Genomic DNA, 19,265 nt, shown 5'->3' on the forward strand with positions numbered 1-19,265 from the left:
GCAGAGAAAGGGGGTGGGCGTGGGGGTGTGGGCTGTGAAGGAGTGGAGATGGATTGATAGGAAGCAGGGAGGTACAGGCAAGGTGATTAAAAACTCAGGCTACAGATGTTTCTGGAACACTTCAAAGTGTTGCGCCTGCCAGTGCTGGGCATGATGCATTATTGAAACGGAGCCCACCTGGCGCTGACATCACATACCCTGTCCACCTGGTGCCGCGCGGTCACGTGGGTGACACTCTGGGTCACACCTCCTCACACAAACCTAGCTCCCAGTGCGTTGAAGGGCATCAGGGGATACAGCACACATTCTCAACATAGACCTCAAAGCTTTTTTTTTTTTTTTTTTTTTTTTTTTGGACATCATTAGAGCTCTGTCACTATTCCATTCTGGGGAGTGATATGAAAAAGAATTGATTGGGTCACAGTGCAGCTCTTGTGATTGCTCCCAGAAGAAAGGCGGAGGATTGGGCTGCAGGATTTGTGCTGCTGAGACAGGCAGCTTGGCTAATCCACCCCAAGTTATTGTTTTTGCAGATAAAATAAGGTAACTGCTCATGCAGTCACACCAGACTTGTCAATGTACTCCCAGGACAGGTAGGCATATCTAGCATGTATCTTTCTATATTGTCAGCAATGGATGCACTGCCATTCTATTATGCAATAATGCTCATTGAAATCCAGTTTCTGTATTCTCAGCCAGAGCGGCGCTTTGGTGGACTGTGTGTGTTGTGTTTGTGTCCTGTTTGCTTTTTTTTTGTGCACCTGCTGTAAACTGAGAATATTGAGGGTTTGTATTGTAATCATACATAAGCCCCCCACTTCTAAATTGGATCCGGAGCTGACCAAAGATGTATTTGCACATGGTAAAACTTAATAGGAACAAGTAGGCACGGGGACCAACAAATTAACCGTTGTTTAACTTTGAGTCGAACGGTGCAGATTTGAATATCGGGTGCTGCAGAAGCTGCTCGTTTATTTCGGATCACAGACAGTAAAGGTGACGGACGTCCTCGGCGAGAGCTGCAGAGGTTGCGTCGGAAGACTTGCGAGACAGGACGTGACTTCGGGACTAGCACCCTCGAAAATCAATTTTTCAGCAGTCCCCTGGTTTTTGAATTAAACACCAAAAACATGCAAATTTTATGCCAGCGTTGCACTTAGTAAGTTAGAGTATGGCTGTGTCACTTTCTGCGAGTAATTTGCGCCGGCCTGAACACAGATTACCAAGGCCCATTATTAACCCGTTTGGGTAGCATCTGGGTAAAACGCACATTTCTCATCAAAATATGGCAAGGCCATGATGATCCACTTGGTAAAATAAATCCGCTTGGCATCTTTCTTGGCCCTAAGACAACAATTCTGATGCTAAAGATCCAAACGGGACACAAAAAAAAGAAGCAGAAAGTTAGCGGCCATCCAGGTCTTTATGTCTTTAAGACATTCCTGCAGTTTAACTCATTGGTGTGTGTTATCTGGCTTCATGGACAGATAGGATTAATATTAAATCAGTGTGTAACTTTGCCAAAAAAAATGTGGGCCCATAGTTTTCTGTGGTCTCCTCCCCAACGAGTGACATGTTTAGCTGCACGTTCTCCTTCAATTGGTGGCTGTCTGAGTGGTGTCCAAAAACCTGCGTGGGCTTTACTGACTCTTGGGAAATCCACCCAACTCTTCCAAATTTGTTTTTTTTCTTTTCTTATCAGATTCTCCTTTTTGCAACACCTTTTCTTCATCTTTATACTTATCACCACACTATGCTTATCTAAAGATAAATAATTTCCTTGTAAATAAAAACAGTAACTCATCTGCCCAAAGCATTTTGTAGATTGTATAGCAGCAGTGGCAATCTCCACTTTTTAACTTTTTTCTTGAAATTGAATTCCACCTTTAATCTCAAAAAGTTGGAATTCAACATTCTCGCAAAAGTTGAATTCCAACAATGGCGGCAGCTACTTAGTTGTAATATTACTAGTACTGCTTGCACGGGTTTGCCTGTGAGAAACCATAAAACACAACAGGGTACAATTCTTTCGCTAATTTTTATTTCACTTGGATATTTCAGCTTCCTTTTGTAGATAGCAAAAATGATCTCATTCATCTGCCTAAGGTGAAAAGCTTCTCGGTGCTTACCATAAATCTGAATTTAAGATGTGCGGGTGCAAGTGACCTTTTGTGACCTGTAAGGAGAAAACTTGAAATCAGTTTTTTAAGCTTTTCTTTTCAGCATATTTGCATACATGAGTGGAGTATTTGAATGAAAGTGAGACATATTTGAATAATCATGGATAAAGGGTTTTTATTGCACGACAGAGAGTAAACATACAAATATTTGAAGAATTTCAAATGAACTTGATCAGAGAAGCTCCTTAACAGTAGATGTAAATCTTGGGCTTAAGTTGAAGATTTACATTATATTTCTTATTTTTTAAAAAGACTTCAGTTGATGGGCACATTCACGGGGGCATTTAAATTTTGCGGCTTATGCTTTACATGCTATTAGGCACTTACCTTGCTTTTAATGAACTGTTCATTCGGGATTAAACTCTTTAAGATCACAACCTGCAGCTCTTCTAGAAAAAGCAAAAATCCTCCAGCAACAAGAAACGGGGCGGCAGAGGAGGGGATCCGGTGCTCTGGTTGGTTGTATCGACTGTCAATCATCCACGAGTACTCGGCAGCACCTCCCACAGACGCACAGCGGCAGCGCAGCTTTCACCCACAATGATATTCAAGGCACTTGCGGCTCGTCTGCAGCGATAGGAGAAAAGAGGACAGAAAAGAGAGCCTCACCTCCTCTAACAGCGAGTGAGGTAGGGAAAAGAGTCAGAGAGCGAGAGGAAGACGAGAGGCTGTGGAGTTAAAAGAAAGACAACGGCGGCTTGGACCTCCTGCCAGGACTCTTTAATTGTCTGCGCTTTATTATAAAGTGTCTAATTTTCACACAGATTCGACATGTCATCATCCGGTAAAGACAACAGCGGTGCCCAACACGCCAATTACGTGGGACCTTACCGTTTGGAGAAGACGCTCGGAAAAGGACAGACAGGTTAGTTGGGACAGCTTGCTCGCGGCATCCTCTCTAATTGCACAATTTATTTTCGGAGCGCTCCGCAGCGAGTTGAAATTTGGCCGGCTGGGTGTCTGCAGGTGATAAATAACTAACCGCTTAGTTACAAACACCTGCCCAGCCTTGTGGGGAATTTGGAGGGTTGTTTCGCCAGCGGTCTGACATAATCATTGTTCACACAGGATGTTGCTTTACATTGTTTTATTGGCTGTGCGTTGGCCTGTGTGTGTGTGAATTAAGGAGCAGCAGCGTGGAAGCCGTTCAGCAGCAGAAATGATGACAGTGTGATGGGCAATGAAAATGAACTTTTTGTGTTTTGGCTCCCCTGTTTGTATGTGTGTGCGTGTGTGTGCGCTCTGTGATTGGAGCACAACGCCCGTTAATCCCGATTTGCCTGATACATTGATCTATTCTTAGTCCGCAGGCACGCATGGGGGAGGCAGGCGTTTCTCCTATAGGCTCTGGCTGCAATACGTGGGTTTCCTCCGTTACGGAGTAACATGTCCCACCTTGACAGATGAGCTGTTCACAGAGCTGGGAAATAAGAGCCACGCTGATGTATATTCATACACCCCCAGCCAGGAGATGCGACTGGGCTTCCTATAAGAGTCACATGCTTTATCTGAGCCTAGACAGCAATGACACTGCAGTTTCTAAAGTTGCATGGCACATGCTCTCTCCAATCAGCAGGTCTCGATTCCATAATATTTCACGCTAGGTGATGAGTAGCCCACAAGCCAGTAGCACATCACTGTCCAGTACGTCCCCCTGTTGAACGGTGAGAATCCTCTGCCATCAAGTACATGCAGCCAGTGGAGCCATGTGAAAGGAGAGGCAGGCACAGCCCTGTGTAGGCAGAAATAGCAGGAGTGATGCAGCATGCTCTGTAAGCTCAGCAGCACTTAGAATGAGAGAGGCAGTGGGACTTTTTCTTCTGCTCTTTCACTATCTCTCTGTATATTTTTCTTCCCATCTGTTGTCTAAAATGGCTACAATAGGCGTTAGTTCCCCTAGCCCGTCCAGCTGGTCATGCTGAGCAACCCTGTGTGTATGTGCAAATGTTTGTGCGCGCTCTCAGACAGTATGCTTTCTTAAAATGACCACTTAGTCACCTGACCAGCGCTCACTGTTCATTAGTGGGTCTGAGGGGGGAGGGAGCACGTCTTCATAATCCCTCTTTAACTGTAGAAGATATTTGAACGAGTCATGTTTCGCACCATGACGCCCACAGGTGGATTCAATAAAAGTTAGTTAACCAGCACAGTGCGATGCATAATGATTTCCATATGATCTATTAGTCGTAGTTAAAGTTTATGCAGCAGTTGATTTTTAAAACAACCTAATAATACACGCAGTATTCACATCCTCCTGACACCTATCTATTTTATCATTTGTGTTTACAGGAACCCCTCACTCACTTTTAAATAGCTCTCAGGAGTCCCTAATGTGTGTTTATGATGGTGCAGAGCTGGTTCCATGGCTGGATATTTAATCATATGTTGTCTCTGTAATCTATGGCACAGTGTGTATTCATGTGAATGCTGGGGCAGATTTCGATGAACGTTTCGTACTCTCCTCTGAAGTCTAGTATGGAGTATGCAAGTTACAGGTCAGCTTGCAAGGTATAACTTTTATCAAACTTACTTGGGCTGAATTTATCAAAAGGTTTTTACTTTTTAAAACATTTTTCAGTCAGACAGGTTTTTCTAATTGAATAACAGTCATTTAGTTTGAATGCTTTTGCTCTGGTTTTTCAATTACATCTCGGGGCTCATATGCACTGAAATAACCAGGCCCAGCGTTATGTGTTTGTCCATGTTCTCTGTTAGAAAATTCATTTGGTTATTGGCATCTGTGGTGCTAGTCCACGCCAAACCTATTCAGATTAATGACACTGCCTAATATCCCATTCTCCCATTTACCATTTGTTAATCTGTCAGATCTTTTTCCCAGGCCCCACGGAAAGGGTTGGCCTGGCAACTGAGTGCACCCAATGGGCTGGTCTTAACCGCAAGTGACAGCTGAGACTGTCCAATGAGCAAAGTCCTCTGTGAGCTTTCCCAGGCTATGGTTTGCTGGTATTATTGGAGGGGAGAAAGCGGAAGCCCTCTGGTAGATCTGGCGATCCTGCTCAGAGGAGTTGTGCTTTTCCATGTTCATTAAGTGATTAGGCCCTGTCCTGACATATACACATAAACACACACACATGGCCACCTCAGTAATTCTGGTTGGCTTTCTGATCTAATCCTCTACACAGCCAAAGCCCCGTCAGCTCTTACTCACACGTTCACGTGGCCCAAAGGTAGCATTCTAACTCCTGTCCCACTCTGGCTTTCAAACTCCACCTTCATGTTACTGTGCAGCTTGCATACAACAAGTCACATATACTCTTTTGCAGTGATGCAGTACAAATAGTGGGATGCATATTCTATATATTCCCTTGTCACAGAAGAGCAAGCGTGTTTACTCAGTACTTGTAGACCATATGACGATTTCTTTGTCAGGTGTAAGATGGGGCCTGAAGCAGTCTTGAAATATTGAGTGTTCTTATCGGGGCTGAAGCATCAAAAGTATGGAATCCAGGTTTTGGCCCAACCTGCCCAGTGCACTGTCTACGGTTCTATGTAGTCAATGAGCCTAAAATCCAAGATTTAGTTCATTCTGGAAGGTGGTGGGAAGACTAAGGAAAAACTCATTTGTTTTGATTTCACGATGATTTGATCATGACAGACAGACAAACCCTGTTATCCTGATGCAACTCTAGTTCACGCTTTACTTGAAGAATATTTAAACACCACAGTGCTCACCGGATTAACATCCTTAACACCTCCACGTGGCTAATTAGCATGAACAACATGGACACATGGCTAATGATTGTATCATTATGCATGATATAAACTTGACTGAAGCTACTTCTCAGTTGGACTTTCTCAGCCTTTATTTACATGTGTGTTGTTTACCCCAACACAAAACGTGCTCTTAATGGCTAAAAGTTTTGGCTAACACGGTGGTGTCTTTGCAGTTAGCTACAGGGCCGAACTGGTCTCATTTTAGCATCTATGGAGGATCTGAGAAGCTGTGTTTCACAACTTTCACTAGATTTCTTCCCTAAAACATCCTATGAACAGCTCTGGTAGCCATGGGATGACAGGATGAGGGCAAGAAACATACAATAGATGCAGAAGGTGGAACATTTGCATTGTGGATTCTGGATTTGTATTTGGTATATGTGTGCATTTACTCTCTCAGAATTCCCATTCAGCTTTACTTTCTGTCAAACACTAAGTTGAACTTCATGCACTGTTAGGCTGTATTATATCCTATATTAGCTTCACGAGGCTCTAATCTGTGTCACGATGGCCTAGAGACTGAGGTAGCACTTATTAAAACCCTTATTAAAATGTAGAACTTGAATGTCTCCATCACGCTGGGATTTGCAGTCACAGCCTTCTTGCATTTCAAAATCGTGTAGCTTTGTTTGACAAAGCTGAATATGTTTAATTTGTGTTTTTGCCAGTGCACTGACTTAACACAGGCTGAATCACCGCTCTGTTCCTTAATGCTTTGGAAAACACTGCCTTGCTTTGCCTTTACTTTGTTCCTGAAGGCTGTTGATTAGTGAAATAGAGGCCTATTGTCTGGAAAACACTGCATGCTAATCCAGCGTAAATCCCAGTTTTGTTTTTTGTTTTTTCATGCTAGACTTGGATATTGACAGGCTAAGCGATGGAGGTTGATGTGTAGGCTCCTTGATTCCTTTGGTTGACGTTTAGAGAGTGAAATCATTTGTGCTTCAGTGACTTTCATATTGACTGCTCAGCTGATAAAAAGCTCTGCGTGATGTTGTGTCTTGCATTCTCTTTCTCTCTTTAGGTCTCTCTGCTTTTATCTATATGCTGGAGAGTTCTTGTTTTGGGTTTCCTGTGCCTACCAGGCATTGGAGCCAGCATCTAGCTGGTCTCGCTGTTTTAGAGTCGGCAAAGGGCCGGCTGGTTTCTAACTCCAACTGCCGATTTCACTATTTGCAGTATTGGGTTGTGTTTGTGCATCTTTGTGTATGAACGATGGAGGAAAATCCATCCATGTATACATTACCCAGATTGTTCTTGGAGCCTGGTGCAATGGTGATGCACAACCGTTAATTCTGCATTGATTGATAGCTAGTAAGCCGGTGATTTAGTTCATCGGCCACTCCCAAAGATTTCCTGTCAGGTGAAATAGATCCATACTGTTTCACAACACATGATATTCCTGATGATGACAAGTGACTAGGACATGTTCGTTCAATGCTGCCAATGAAAAGCCACTTGGCAAATCCACAAAAGTGAAATGCATTTGGGTGCTTACACGTGTGCGTCTTGTGAATCGAACAGGTGATCGTACTACAGGTGATCTATAGCCTCCTTGCCATTTAAAAAAAAAAAAAAAAAAAAAAGAAACACAAAAAGCTCAAACACAACTCTCTTACTCCCCCGTGTTCACAAGATTACCCAGAAAAAGATGCCAGGTTTGACCTAAAATTGGTGAGTGAGGGGAAATAAATGAAAGGCTGCGATGATAGGCCCATGTTTCAAGGGGCCTGTTCAAAGATTCAGGTCAGAGAAGCCCTGACCCAAAAGCTGTACTCTGTTGCTCCCAGCTGGATAGCACCTCATGTTAGGATGCTGGATCAGAGCTGTAGAGCAGGAAGGCAAGCTTCCTCGGTCTCAGCCGTTTGGCTGTCTATCTAAAGCTGAAGCCCTGCTCTCTCTGTATTGAAATGTATCTGAAATAATGGGAGATGTGTGCGTGTCTCGCCTAGGTTGTTATATTTTGGATAAAAATATATATTTAATGTGTATTTAGGCTGTTGCTTCAATGTTCTGGTCATTTTTATGGGTTCTTTAAGTAACTCAAACCAAGAATGTAGTCTTTTCACAGTCTGCATCGTTGGCTGACGTTATATAATGATGATGGTCTCTGTCATTTAATGTCCCTCTCTTCTCATCTCCCTCGCTCCATCTCGTTCCCTCTCTGTCCCTCTTCCCCATGGCCAGTCAAGATTCATACAGGGATTCAGCCATGTGGTAAATCAGACAAGACCTCAGTGGAATTGCATCGATTGGGAGGAATGTATGTAGCCAACGATTTTCAGAGATTAATGACGAGGAAAGAGGTGGAGAACTGGTGCAGGGGGGGCAAAGGGAAGGAGGAACCTTGAACCGAGAGAGCATGAAGCTGTGGTGAATGTTCTGACTGAAGTGGAGGTTATTAATTAAGGCAAAGTATCGATCATTCTCTTCATTATTCTCCCCTCCTCCCTGATTTTCATCTCTCTATTGCTGACCTCCAGGCCAGGAAAGGGTTCAGTCTTTAAATGGGAGGACAGTGAATAAAGAGCGGGAGTGCTGGAATAGTCTCTGTGGCTGATCATGAATGAGGGTGTTTATTTATTGTGTGTATTTTTTGGACAGGCCCCATCACATCCTATTTGGTTTTCAACCTAACTCAGTGCATGTGCTGTCACTACATCTCTGTTACATTACATAGCATGGAGAATCAGGTTAGGGCGACGTGATGCTACGGTCTGTTTTCCCTGAGTTACAGCGGGCCACATACACACCCACGCAAACAATATCTGTTCACTCTGTCCATATCTTTCTCTCCATCACTGAGGTCCCCACTTCTGCTCAGCTTCTGTGTTTCGTGTAATGTGTTATCGTCTCGCACTATTTCAAATTTCACACTGCTAGTTTTGCAACGCAGCACTGAGAATGCGAGCAGAAACGTACCATTTTTCTTTTCACGGTGCAAAAACTGTTACATTTATACTTGATTTTGTTTGCACTGTTCAAACAAAGTCACTGTTCAGTAAAACATGCCTCTTGTTCGGCTTTTAAACATCCTTCTACCAGCCGCAGTCTCTGTGAATGTTTGATGCTGCCAGTCAGCTTTTCAGTCAGTCAAGTCAGCTGCCACATCTTTTGTTCTGTGTTAACTTGGAGCATTTAGGAGACACTATAATGTATTAAACGTCTGTGCGCACAGCAGTTGTCTTAATCAGCCAGCCTCTCTTTCTTTCGCGCTCTCTCTCTCCTCTCCCAGTTCAGATTAACCCTTGCTGAGCTGCCTGTCTGGCTCTGACTGTGAGAACACCGGGTTGGTTGCCAAGGTTGGCTGTCTGGTTGTCATGGTTTCCCTGCTTCTTGCTGGTTCCCAGTCTTCCCTCATGAAGAAATAAAGGGAATACTCTCTCTCTAACTCTCTCCTCTTACTGTCTCTCATGCTGTCTCTATTGCTCTCATTCCTCTCGCTTTCTAGCTCTGTAAGTGGCTGCAATCTGAAGTTAGCATCGTAACAGTCATGCTGCAAAGTCCTCCGCTGCTTTTCGCAAGCTTGTCTTTGTTTCTGTTTCCCTGCCTCGCTGCTACATGCCTCTGGAAAAAGAGTCTGTGAACGACTGTTTTGAAGAAATGCTGCATGTGTGTGTTGGCCGTGTGCTCGCGCGTGTGCTCAGACATACGGTCATGGATCAGACCGGCTTGCCCTGCTCTGTGCTCTGCGCTGTGTGCTGTGTTCCCATTTAAATCTGGGAGATTAGCACATGTGGGGAGCCTCGGCTTTAGTTGCTGTCAGCTCAGTTAGCCTTGGCACGCTGTCCTCAGATCAGGGGGGAATCTCTGCGCTCATCCCCCCTCCAATGCTGTCTGTCGCGCTGTACCTTATCCATTAAAAAGTAGGGGAGTGGGCCACTGACCTTGACTTTTGCAGCATTTTAAAAAACACACACATCACGTTAATTCAGGATGTGAATTTAAAGATATTTTTTTAAAATGAAATTTTATAAGATTCCAAATGTTAAGTAGCATTATTTAAAATGCTTATACTGCAGCAAGCTTTAAGTGGTATATTTAATTTTGTGAATCTTCCTGTTTCTTTTTAACTAACTAACAAATATCAGCAGATGCATACTAAAAGCTTTTGTGTACTAAATGAATACATTGGAAATCAAGTGTGAAGATAAATGAAAGAGTCGTGTTTGTCATTTTAGGATTCTTTTTAGCCAAGCTGGCTAATTCACCTGGGGTGCTTTGCCATTAAGAAAGTCAGCTAGCCTGGAAAGTTTTGCTTATTGAAGTATAATTGAATTTCCAGTATGAATACACTGAATGAATGACTATTAAATTGCACGAACTGGTGCCTTTGCTTTTGCAGACCTGCTGGCAATCCCCTTTGGACTGCATTCCAAGAAAAAAAAATACATGAATGAAAATGTGCGCTCATTTACTGAGTGAAGCGCATCCCAGATGGCAGGGGCAGGGTAATTGTGATGCATTCAGAGTTTCCACTGCCACGCGCTCTGTTGTCAGCTCTTTAGGATATGGAGCACAATGTCATCCACGAAACACCTGAGACGTGGCTCAGCATGTGAAGTGAAGCAGACAGGCCTCAATAAGATTAGGTTAGATGAGCATGACTGGTCACAAACCGGGAACCTGCACTGCCTTCTTGTCTCTTTGACACTGACTTCTAACACTTGGCCGGACTTAAGAGACTTATCACAATGTTTGCGAGCTCAACTCATTTTATCCCAGCGTGAAAGATGAAGGTGACTGTTATTTATCGAGAGAGGGAAGAGGACAGGTTTGGTTTGATAATGGGCCTGGATCACAGGTGTACCACAGTTGTTCGGCCAAAACAAACAGTTTCTTTTGTGTTGCCACTCGATCAGAGACGGGGTCAGCGCTTTGAGCCTGCTGCCAGGTCACATCCTCTGTCATGACTACAAATTAGGATGAAAACTGATCTGAGATGACAGTGAGTCTAGTACAGTGTAACTAATTATTGGGAAAATTCAGAAACTGTATTATTCTCATACATTTTAGGTTAAAAAAAAAATACCAATCTGCTTCATATTTTTGCACAATCTTTGCTTTGGTTTGCTCAAAGATTTGGTTAAATTACTACTTTAGAAGTATAGGGGTGTTTATTTCAGTTATTTTGTGTGTAGGCTTTGATTGTTGTTTGTTGTGGCTTCTGGTGTTCAGCTGGAAATGTAGATTACAGTAGCTATGCTGTGAAATAACAGTTCAGTGACAGCTAAATGTCAGTACTTTACTACTGTAGTTAATGTGTGTTTTGAATGTGTTTTTTCCCTCTTTTGGCCTAAATTGTTGGTTCATCCAGTGCTACTTTCCTCAAAATCTGTGGCCTTGCAGTACTGTGCTAGTTTGTAAAAGTATTTCAGCATAAATCTTTTAATACCACCAGAAAGCTTTCCTATTTGGACATTGCACCAACCAGAATTTAGCTTTCTCCCTGTATTATTATTATTATTATTATTATTTAACACCAATTAATAGGGGACAGCATTAGACTAAAGATTAGGTGCTATTTATTATGCATCATTACCACTGCACTGCTTGTTCCTTTGTTAATGTTCTCATATGAACTGACTGGAAATATTAAATTAATTCTCATATAATTAGATTATTAACTCTAAAACTCACATTTATGTTGCAGTTGAAAATGAATAGCTCTATTTTTCTTTCAACAGGCTTAAAGTCTGAGTCAGACGAAGTAAATAGAAGCCCTATAGAATCTATTCAATACTGATGAAAAAATATCCTCAAAGGAGCCCGACTTTTGTTGGTGTCAGATCTTTATCTTTTTTTTTAAGTTTTGCAATTTTGCTTTCTTACCTTACGTCTCACTTCCCTTTTCACACTCTTTTTACAAATTAGACAGTTTGTGGGGTAATTGTTAAAATAAAAAAGCGATGAAGTCATTGGTTGTTTCATCTTTCGATCCCAGCTAGTTGGCTTTGTTTATTCATTGCTAAGAGCAGCTTACTTCTGCGGTGGCTGTTGCTGTGTGTTATGCCACTGTGTGTGTATGTGAGAGTGTGTAGACTGGTCTGACTGCTGGAGCTTTAGTGTGCACTGCGTGTTCCCATTTCACAAGCTCTCTGTCGATACATAACAGCATCTGAGGGCTGTAACTCATGGGACAGGGGTGAACATGAGAGAGGCAGAGAGGAAGGGGGGTACAGCCTTGCCAAAGGAGAGAGTTTCTGAGTGAGAAAAAGAGTCACAGCAGTAAAGCGTCTCTCAGGGTCAGTGCCTCTATTATCATTCAAATCCAGCATGCACACCAACCACGTTGATGCACAGTTGCACATGGTGCACAAACACGAGCACACACACAGAGACTGGAATGTGCTGTGTGCAGGAGTGGCTGCAGCAGAGCTTCTACGGCATCAGTGGTGGAAATGCATCCACAGCAGGAAGGATTGCTCTTGGTACAGAGCCTGAAGACACACAAACATGTACACACACTTCTTCATGCCCGTAGGATATTTAGGAGGCTTGTTCCTCTACTCTTCACTCCCGTCCTCCGTTTCACCTCACAAGAACTTAACTGTCAGTGAAGACGCGTTGGAAAGTGTTTCATACAGTCGGTATATTTGTAAATTGCACATGTATCTTCTCACTGCTATGATGTGATGAGTCAGTAGCCATAGCAACACAGACACACACTCTTCATGTGTAATTTCACATGCCAGGGGTACGATTGTGGCCAAGCCCAAATAAGTTGTTATTTTGATTGGTCAGCTGTGTTTTCTATCCCCGGTGCTGTTTTGATGCATTACAGGGTGTGGAATGAGAGCACGATTGTGAGTCAACAGTGTGTTCGTGTCCATTTGGCTCTGTAGACTCTGCTGCGTGTTGTAGAAAAGCTGACGGCATATGCAGGTTGGTGTGTGGCACCGCATGACTCATGGGTACATTATTATAATCATTATGACAGTTACTGTCCGTATATGATACTCTTTCAACCCGTCTGCTGTGGTGCAGACAGTACAAGTTTACCTTGAGTTTATATAATATTGCTTTTGGGAAACATTTAAATGACAGTACTTGGACCAAACCACTGAAGGAAAGGCTTTGGTGAAGCTTTCATTTAAAATATTTTAAATTACTACCGAGGATTTCAACGGATAAATAATAAAGCTGAACTTATCCTTCTTACACTTGTAATCTCCAAATTCATTTCACCTGTAACCTCAGAATTCATTCCTGTTCTCTTGTATTTCTGTGTCCATTACACTCTGTCCGTACATGTCTTGCAACAGTCTCCCTTTCTGACCCTTCCTCTTCCTGCTCCCTCGTTTCCTCGCTTTGTGCCTAATGGAGGTATTCCCCTGCAGCCTTCAGACCTCGCACTGCCATTCTGCTCAGGTAGGGCTCATTTCATGCAGCATGATTAGATCTCACTGGCTGCAATTCAGGGCTGGATAAGCCAGAGTGCTGTGGGCCTGCATAGTAGCAGAAGGAATTCAATTAAATCTTTACATATACTCCCCTTGCAGTATATACCTGCCAATCTGCACATAATATGCACATAAATTTTAACCCACACAAGCAAGCATGAATGTAAAAATTCTCATACATTACATCAGGCTTTCATTTTTGCACACTATAGTGGCCGTGGCTTAATATACAATGAAATTTGATCTATGTATATATGATTAACCTTGCATAATGCATTAACTCTTATAAGATTACCACCTCCCCTTCTTTTCCAGCTCAGTTTCCACATCTTTCTCACTGTAACGCACCAAAGACCCCATTTGTAACATTAAAAATAGTAAATCACACACACACAGCCATTCATGTGTGTGCGTAAATGGGTTAATTTGATGTGAACCGAGGCTATCACAGTGCATCTAATGAAAGACGCATACCCTGTGTTGGCTTTATGGGCCAGTGCTGGTAATTGCTTGTAAAGACTGATCTGAGCTGAATGTATCCTCATACTTCATGTAACAAACCACAAGGGAAGACACTAATAGTAATTGGACAATGATATAAGACTAAAGTGTGTGCGTGTAATTTTAATGTGGCCTCTTCTCACATTTTATTGTCTCTCATTAAAGTTTTTTTTATGTATCTGAGATTTTGTAATGCGTGGCATTTCATGTTTGTCAGCATAAAACAGAAGTGAGAACTGCACTGCATTATTACTTGATGTTGTTCACTCACGTTTCTGATGCCCTTAAGCTTGTGACTGTGTCTGTACAACTTGAGCTGATTAGCCTTGCAAGGGACCTGAATTTATTACTCTGTCTTCACCAGTGTCATTATACCTCAGCCTCTTATATTCACTCCGTAATGAGACTTTATGAAATATTCTAACCTTTACCTGGAGGTGCTCATTGTATGTGTGTTTCTGTGTATCGGCACTGACGGATACAGCGAAACGAGAGACTGACAGACTCGTGAATACATTTCCACGCACCTGCATGCGGACATAATTCGAGCCTGTGTAATGATTTGTTATTCCAGAGTTTATCGTAGCAGCCGATGAAGGGGTCCAGGCTAGATCAGGCTCATTAAACCTGAGCGAGAGATGTGCCTGTTGGCTGGGTGTGTGTTTGCTTTAGTCTGCGCCTCCTCTCTTCTTACACTTCATCCCCGATCACACTCTCCCTCTCTTTCTATCGCTGTCTCTAACGGAGTACAACACTAAATCAGCCTGGCCTTTTAATTAAAAGTCACATTTTCTGTGCTCTAAGCGCGCTATAAACAGGCTGAGCTGCACATGGACACCTCGCTGCTCCCTCTCTAAAACATGTACAGTAGACTGTAGACTGTACGTCAGACCAGCGTCGTGAGAAGAATGTTGATCTTTAAGAAAAACCTCTTCATTCGTCATGTACTTAATTTTCTCACTCGTCTAAAAGAAGTAGTTAATTTACCCCCCTTTGTCTTGTTTGACTTTAGGAGTAGACCCTCTCTGCTGCCCTTGCCCCATTTGAAGATCGCTTTAATGAAGTGCTCTTGTTCCCTGTGAATTATACTGCAGCAGTTTTTATGTCACGTATGAGAAGTCCCATGTATGAGGGCATGGAGGTGAGAGATGAGTACAGAGAGCTCACCGAGGCCCTCTCCCGGGGCCCGAAGTTATGTGTCCAGACTACGGAGCGATTCATTAACCGATTCCCAGCACTCGCATCAGGCCTATTCGGGTTCACACAGGCTCTCATCCTGATGTTGATCTTGCCTTTACATGCCCCTCACACACAAGGCAGTCTCTGAAGTCTTATGGAGAGGCTAAGCATGGTTGGTGGAGATTGGGGATGAGGGTCCTCCATCTAGTTGGTGTTATAAGCACAGAGTGATTAGTGGTCTCCCTGTGGGTGTCGTCTTGGTTTAATGGCTAGAACCTCATGTCAAACACAGCTGCTATTTAGTTTTAAGTGGATTTTACCCATTTCTGTTTATGTGGACGCATGTGTAAAATTTCATTTCTGCAACACCAAATCGCATGCAGGGAGTGTTCATCATGTATGAATACGCATACACCGCATTGTTACTCTGTGAGCAAGCATATGCATAGATATAACAGTGATAGCTTGTATGTGATTAATCTCTGAGGCCCTGAGGTGATGGGGTCAGAGTGGAGTTGCCTGTGGTGCTAATGACAGTGATTAAAGTGGGGGTCGTTGGGGCTTAACCTTCATCAGATTCTTCTCCTCAATATGCTGTCCCCATGGGACATGGCTAACCTTATTACTGCTGAGGAGACCCAGTTTTACTCTTCATAGTCAGCGTGATGAGTAAATTGATGTTTTTTTCTTCTTCTTTCACTTTATTATTTTTTACACAATGCCACATCATAACCTTAAACTTTTCTCTTTAGAAATTACATTCAGCAGAAGTAGAATTGGTAGCATTGTAAAGCACTCTACCAAGGCTAGCCCTTATTCTTTCTAACATCTAGTTATTCAAGCAGTTAAATATTTGGCAAATTATTCAGTGATATATTACCTCATTTAGCTGTGGAGTGTATTGCAGGGAAAGTTTAAAGCCTCTATTAGCTGTTCACCCTGTAATCTGAAACAACCCTGTTTGATTTCGTCAATTTATCATATAATATATAAGCCTTTATCACATTGCAGTCCATTTGGCATATTAAATCTTGTAACCCACATTATCCATTGTGGCACAACCCAACATCCACAATGGCAAAGCAGAAGCTGATGACAAGACAATATTTAACTTCAAAAGTTCTTTGAATGTTAATAATCTGGATGAGTGATTAGCCCAATTATAATAATACAAATAATGGCCTACATTTATATTGGTTCAGCCAGTTAGCAAAACAAGTTAATTAAGCCACGCCACATTAGTCTATGATTATTTTATTTGGACATGTAATAGCTTCAGAATGCCTCAGTGCTCACATGTTTCCAACCAAACATTGCAAATGATCCCCATCATATTAAAACCATTGGCCGCTTTGCCTTAATAGGGGTTTCCCATATTCCCCAAGCTTGCGGTAATATCTGAGTTGGATCCACATTCTCAGCCCAGCACACTGGTGAGACTGAACTAAGAGCTGAAGTCTTTTTAATGGGTTTTATCAACCATTTTCAAAGGTGCTTTTTCCTGCACCACTTGCTTTGGTTTTTTCCATCAACTTCTTCCTCGCTCTCTCCACCCCCTCCCTCATTTCCATCCGCTTCTCCTTTTTTTTTTTTTTTACCCTGCCTTTCCAATTCCTCCTTCCTGTCCTCAAACTCCCTCACCATTTTCTCTGCAGCTCTCAGCGTCACCCTGCTGTTCCTCTCCTCCTCCATCTCTCTGTATTACCCCTTTTCAGCCTAATGGGATCATCGGTTAACATGTCTCCCTCTCTAGCCTAGGTCTCTACTATATCCTCGCTTATCGCTGTGAAGTTAATGAAATGGAGTTCAAGAATGACCCCTTCCCTCCATCACTCCCTCTCCACTTTCTCACCTATAGTATCTTCATCCCCTCATAGCAGCCTCCTTCTCTAAGTATCTTTATTCTTATAACCTTATTATTTCTTTCCTCTGACTTTAAATCTAAAGTCCAAAGTGAGCAACCCTCAGTTTTTTTTCCTTACTCGCCTCTCTCCTATCTTTAATTCCTAATCCTAGTCTTTGCACACAATCGATGAGGCTGTAAATGAATTTCTTCCCTTCCATCAGTATTATTATCTCCCCAAATCCTTTTTAAATGTCTGTATTCTGTAGCTCTGCCTAATACTGAAATAGAAAGGCCTGGTTGCACATAATGTTGTGTGCTCAATAGGTACAAACACCACCTGCCTACTCCCTTGGCCTCCTCTTAAAGCTTTCTTTCCTCTAACTGCCAATGTTGCGCTTCGATCAGTGACCCTGAGTCTTTTTGTATAAGTTGTAAAGCAGAGAGGAGGAGGAATTCTGCATGTGTTGGTGTATATGTCTTGTGCATGCACGAGTGCTGTCATCTCAAGCCTCCCTAACTGTCAGAAATGTCACATAAGGGTTGCCCACACAGATGGCATTGTTGGTGGGCTGTGTACGTATAATGCTGTCACCGTGTGCGTGCATTCGTGTGTTAGAGAGAGAGGGAGAGTCTGGCTGGCCTGTCAGACTAATGCACAAATATACTGCCTGTAGCTTGGCTCATGGGTTAGTCAATGAGGAAAATGCATATGTGGATAAATGCAAAGGATTATCTGTCACAGAGTCCCTGAATATAATCACGCACGCACATGCATCCACACACACACAGACACACACAAAGCAGCAAACCGAGCAGGGAGCGTGTGCCGGCACACCTGGTGAGTTCAGACAGCATGTCAGCATCTCACAGCAAGAGGTTCCAATCAAGACAGCGATGCTGACGTCCCCACCAGCCCCACCCCCACCTGGCTTGTATTCAGTCACCCTCTTACCCCACCTACCCATCCATGCATACATTCCCCCACGCATGAACACTGATATATCTTTACACCACACTTGAGTGCAAAAAGATTCTGCTTTTTTTTTTTTTGTTGAGTTGCTTTATTCAGAAGTACACGCGGGTGAGTGAGTGGGAGTGCCGGTTATTTTTATACTGTGCATGCGCCTGTTTGCGTGTTAGTGTGCGCGCATGTGTGCATACTGTTTTCTTCTATACCTGGTTACCCTCATTGCTGGACATCATTATAGTCATATGGTCACCATGGTAACTAGCATAGTGTGTGCGTGCGTGCGTGCGTTTTGCTGGCTTTGATGATGCACCTCATTCATCCATTCATTCATTCATTCATTCATTCATTCATTCTTATAACTGTTACTGGGGCTTTGAAACTCCAGGCCACATTACACTTGGGGGTTAGCTATAATTGATAGGACGGTTATGTCATCAAAGGCCCATGTGATCTCTGAGATGTCACAGAAATTGTCAGCGATCGCAGTTTATTGCTGATATGTTTTTAAAATTTTGCTGTCACCCTGCTGTCGCATCATTATTAACAACTACCTCATTGGTAAGGCACTCATAAACTCTCTTATGCTAGTTGTTCTTTATGCAATGACAATAAATTAATATTTTAAATTCTCAATAAACATATCAGTAACTGATTTGATTAAGTTATAAATAGTTTGGCATGTAGCCCCCAACACCCAAAAACCTGCCAAAAATGCAACACTTAAATGTCTTAGTCCAAGGGTCTGTCTTCACATTACTTCCTTAGACAACCTTAGATTTTTGTCCTTCCACAAAAATCCCCAAATAAACTAGATCTAAACCAGAGAAAAGAAGCTATTTCTTACATTTGACATGTTGACAATACAAATATTCAGAGAAAACCACTCTAATATATGAAGAAAACAGACCATTAATGGGAATTCAGATCAGTGCAGAATAAGAACAGAATATCATCATGGATATAACACTTAGGAAAAGTAAAAGGTAAACTATTTGGAGGAAAAAGAAGAAAACCATCTTTACAAGAAAGAAAATAGATGGATAAGGCCTGAGAGAAAAGGAGATGGTGGCTAGCTGCAAGGATTAAATCTCACTCAGGCCCAGCCCTGTGAGATTACCAGCTATCCACTCGAGTGCTATGAAAACACCGGCAGATTAGGCGTACACACATACACATGCAGGCACACCCACACACGCACCCTTATGCATGCACGTAAATACACAAACAATGTAGTGGATTAGGTCCCGTTGCTAACCCAGGGGCCAGGGTGAAGCAGATGGCTGCCCTTTGTATTGTTATGCAACCTTACTGAGAAGCACTCCACAATTCATTTTCCTGACGCATAGCACCCATAAAAACAAATAAGTATAATTACATTATATTATTTTATGCATACTTTGTGAAAACAGTTTGTAATCTTCTCTCACTAATCAGACATCTATTAAAAGCTG

General features: G+C 42.6%; 1 protein-coding gene across 7 annotated transcripts in view; it reads left to right on the plus strand.

Moving 5' to 3' along the window:
- Positions 1-2,612: 2,612 nt before the first annotated feature.
- Positions 2,613-19,265, plus strand: part of brsk2a (BR serine/threonine kinase 2a) — a 176,363-nt gene continuing 159,710 nt past the window's right edge. For 2 of the 7 annotated variants that reach the window (XM_082539946.1, XM_082539945.1), the window contains exon 1: positions 2,617-3,045. In XM_082539946.1, coding sequence (XP_082396072.1) covers positions 2,952-3,045 — 94 coding nt within the window. In that variant the 5' untranslated portion in view covers positions 2,617-2,951. Of the gene's footprint in view, positions 3,046-19,265 lie in introns of all 7 variants that reach the window. The other 5 variants (XM_082539944.1, XM_082539940.1, XM_082539941.1 and 2 more) reach the window with 5 other exon arrangements.

The sequence above is a fragment of the Aulonocara stuartgranti genome (assembly GCF_965226115.1).
Source record: "Aulonocara stuartgranti genome assembly, chromosome: 7".
Lineage (NCBI taxonomy): Eukaryota > Metazoa > Chordata > Actinopteri > Cichliformes > Cichlidae > Aulonocara > Aulonocara stuartgranti.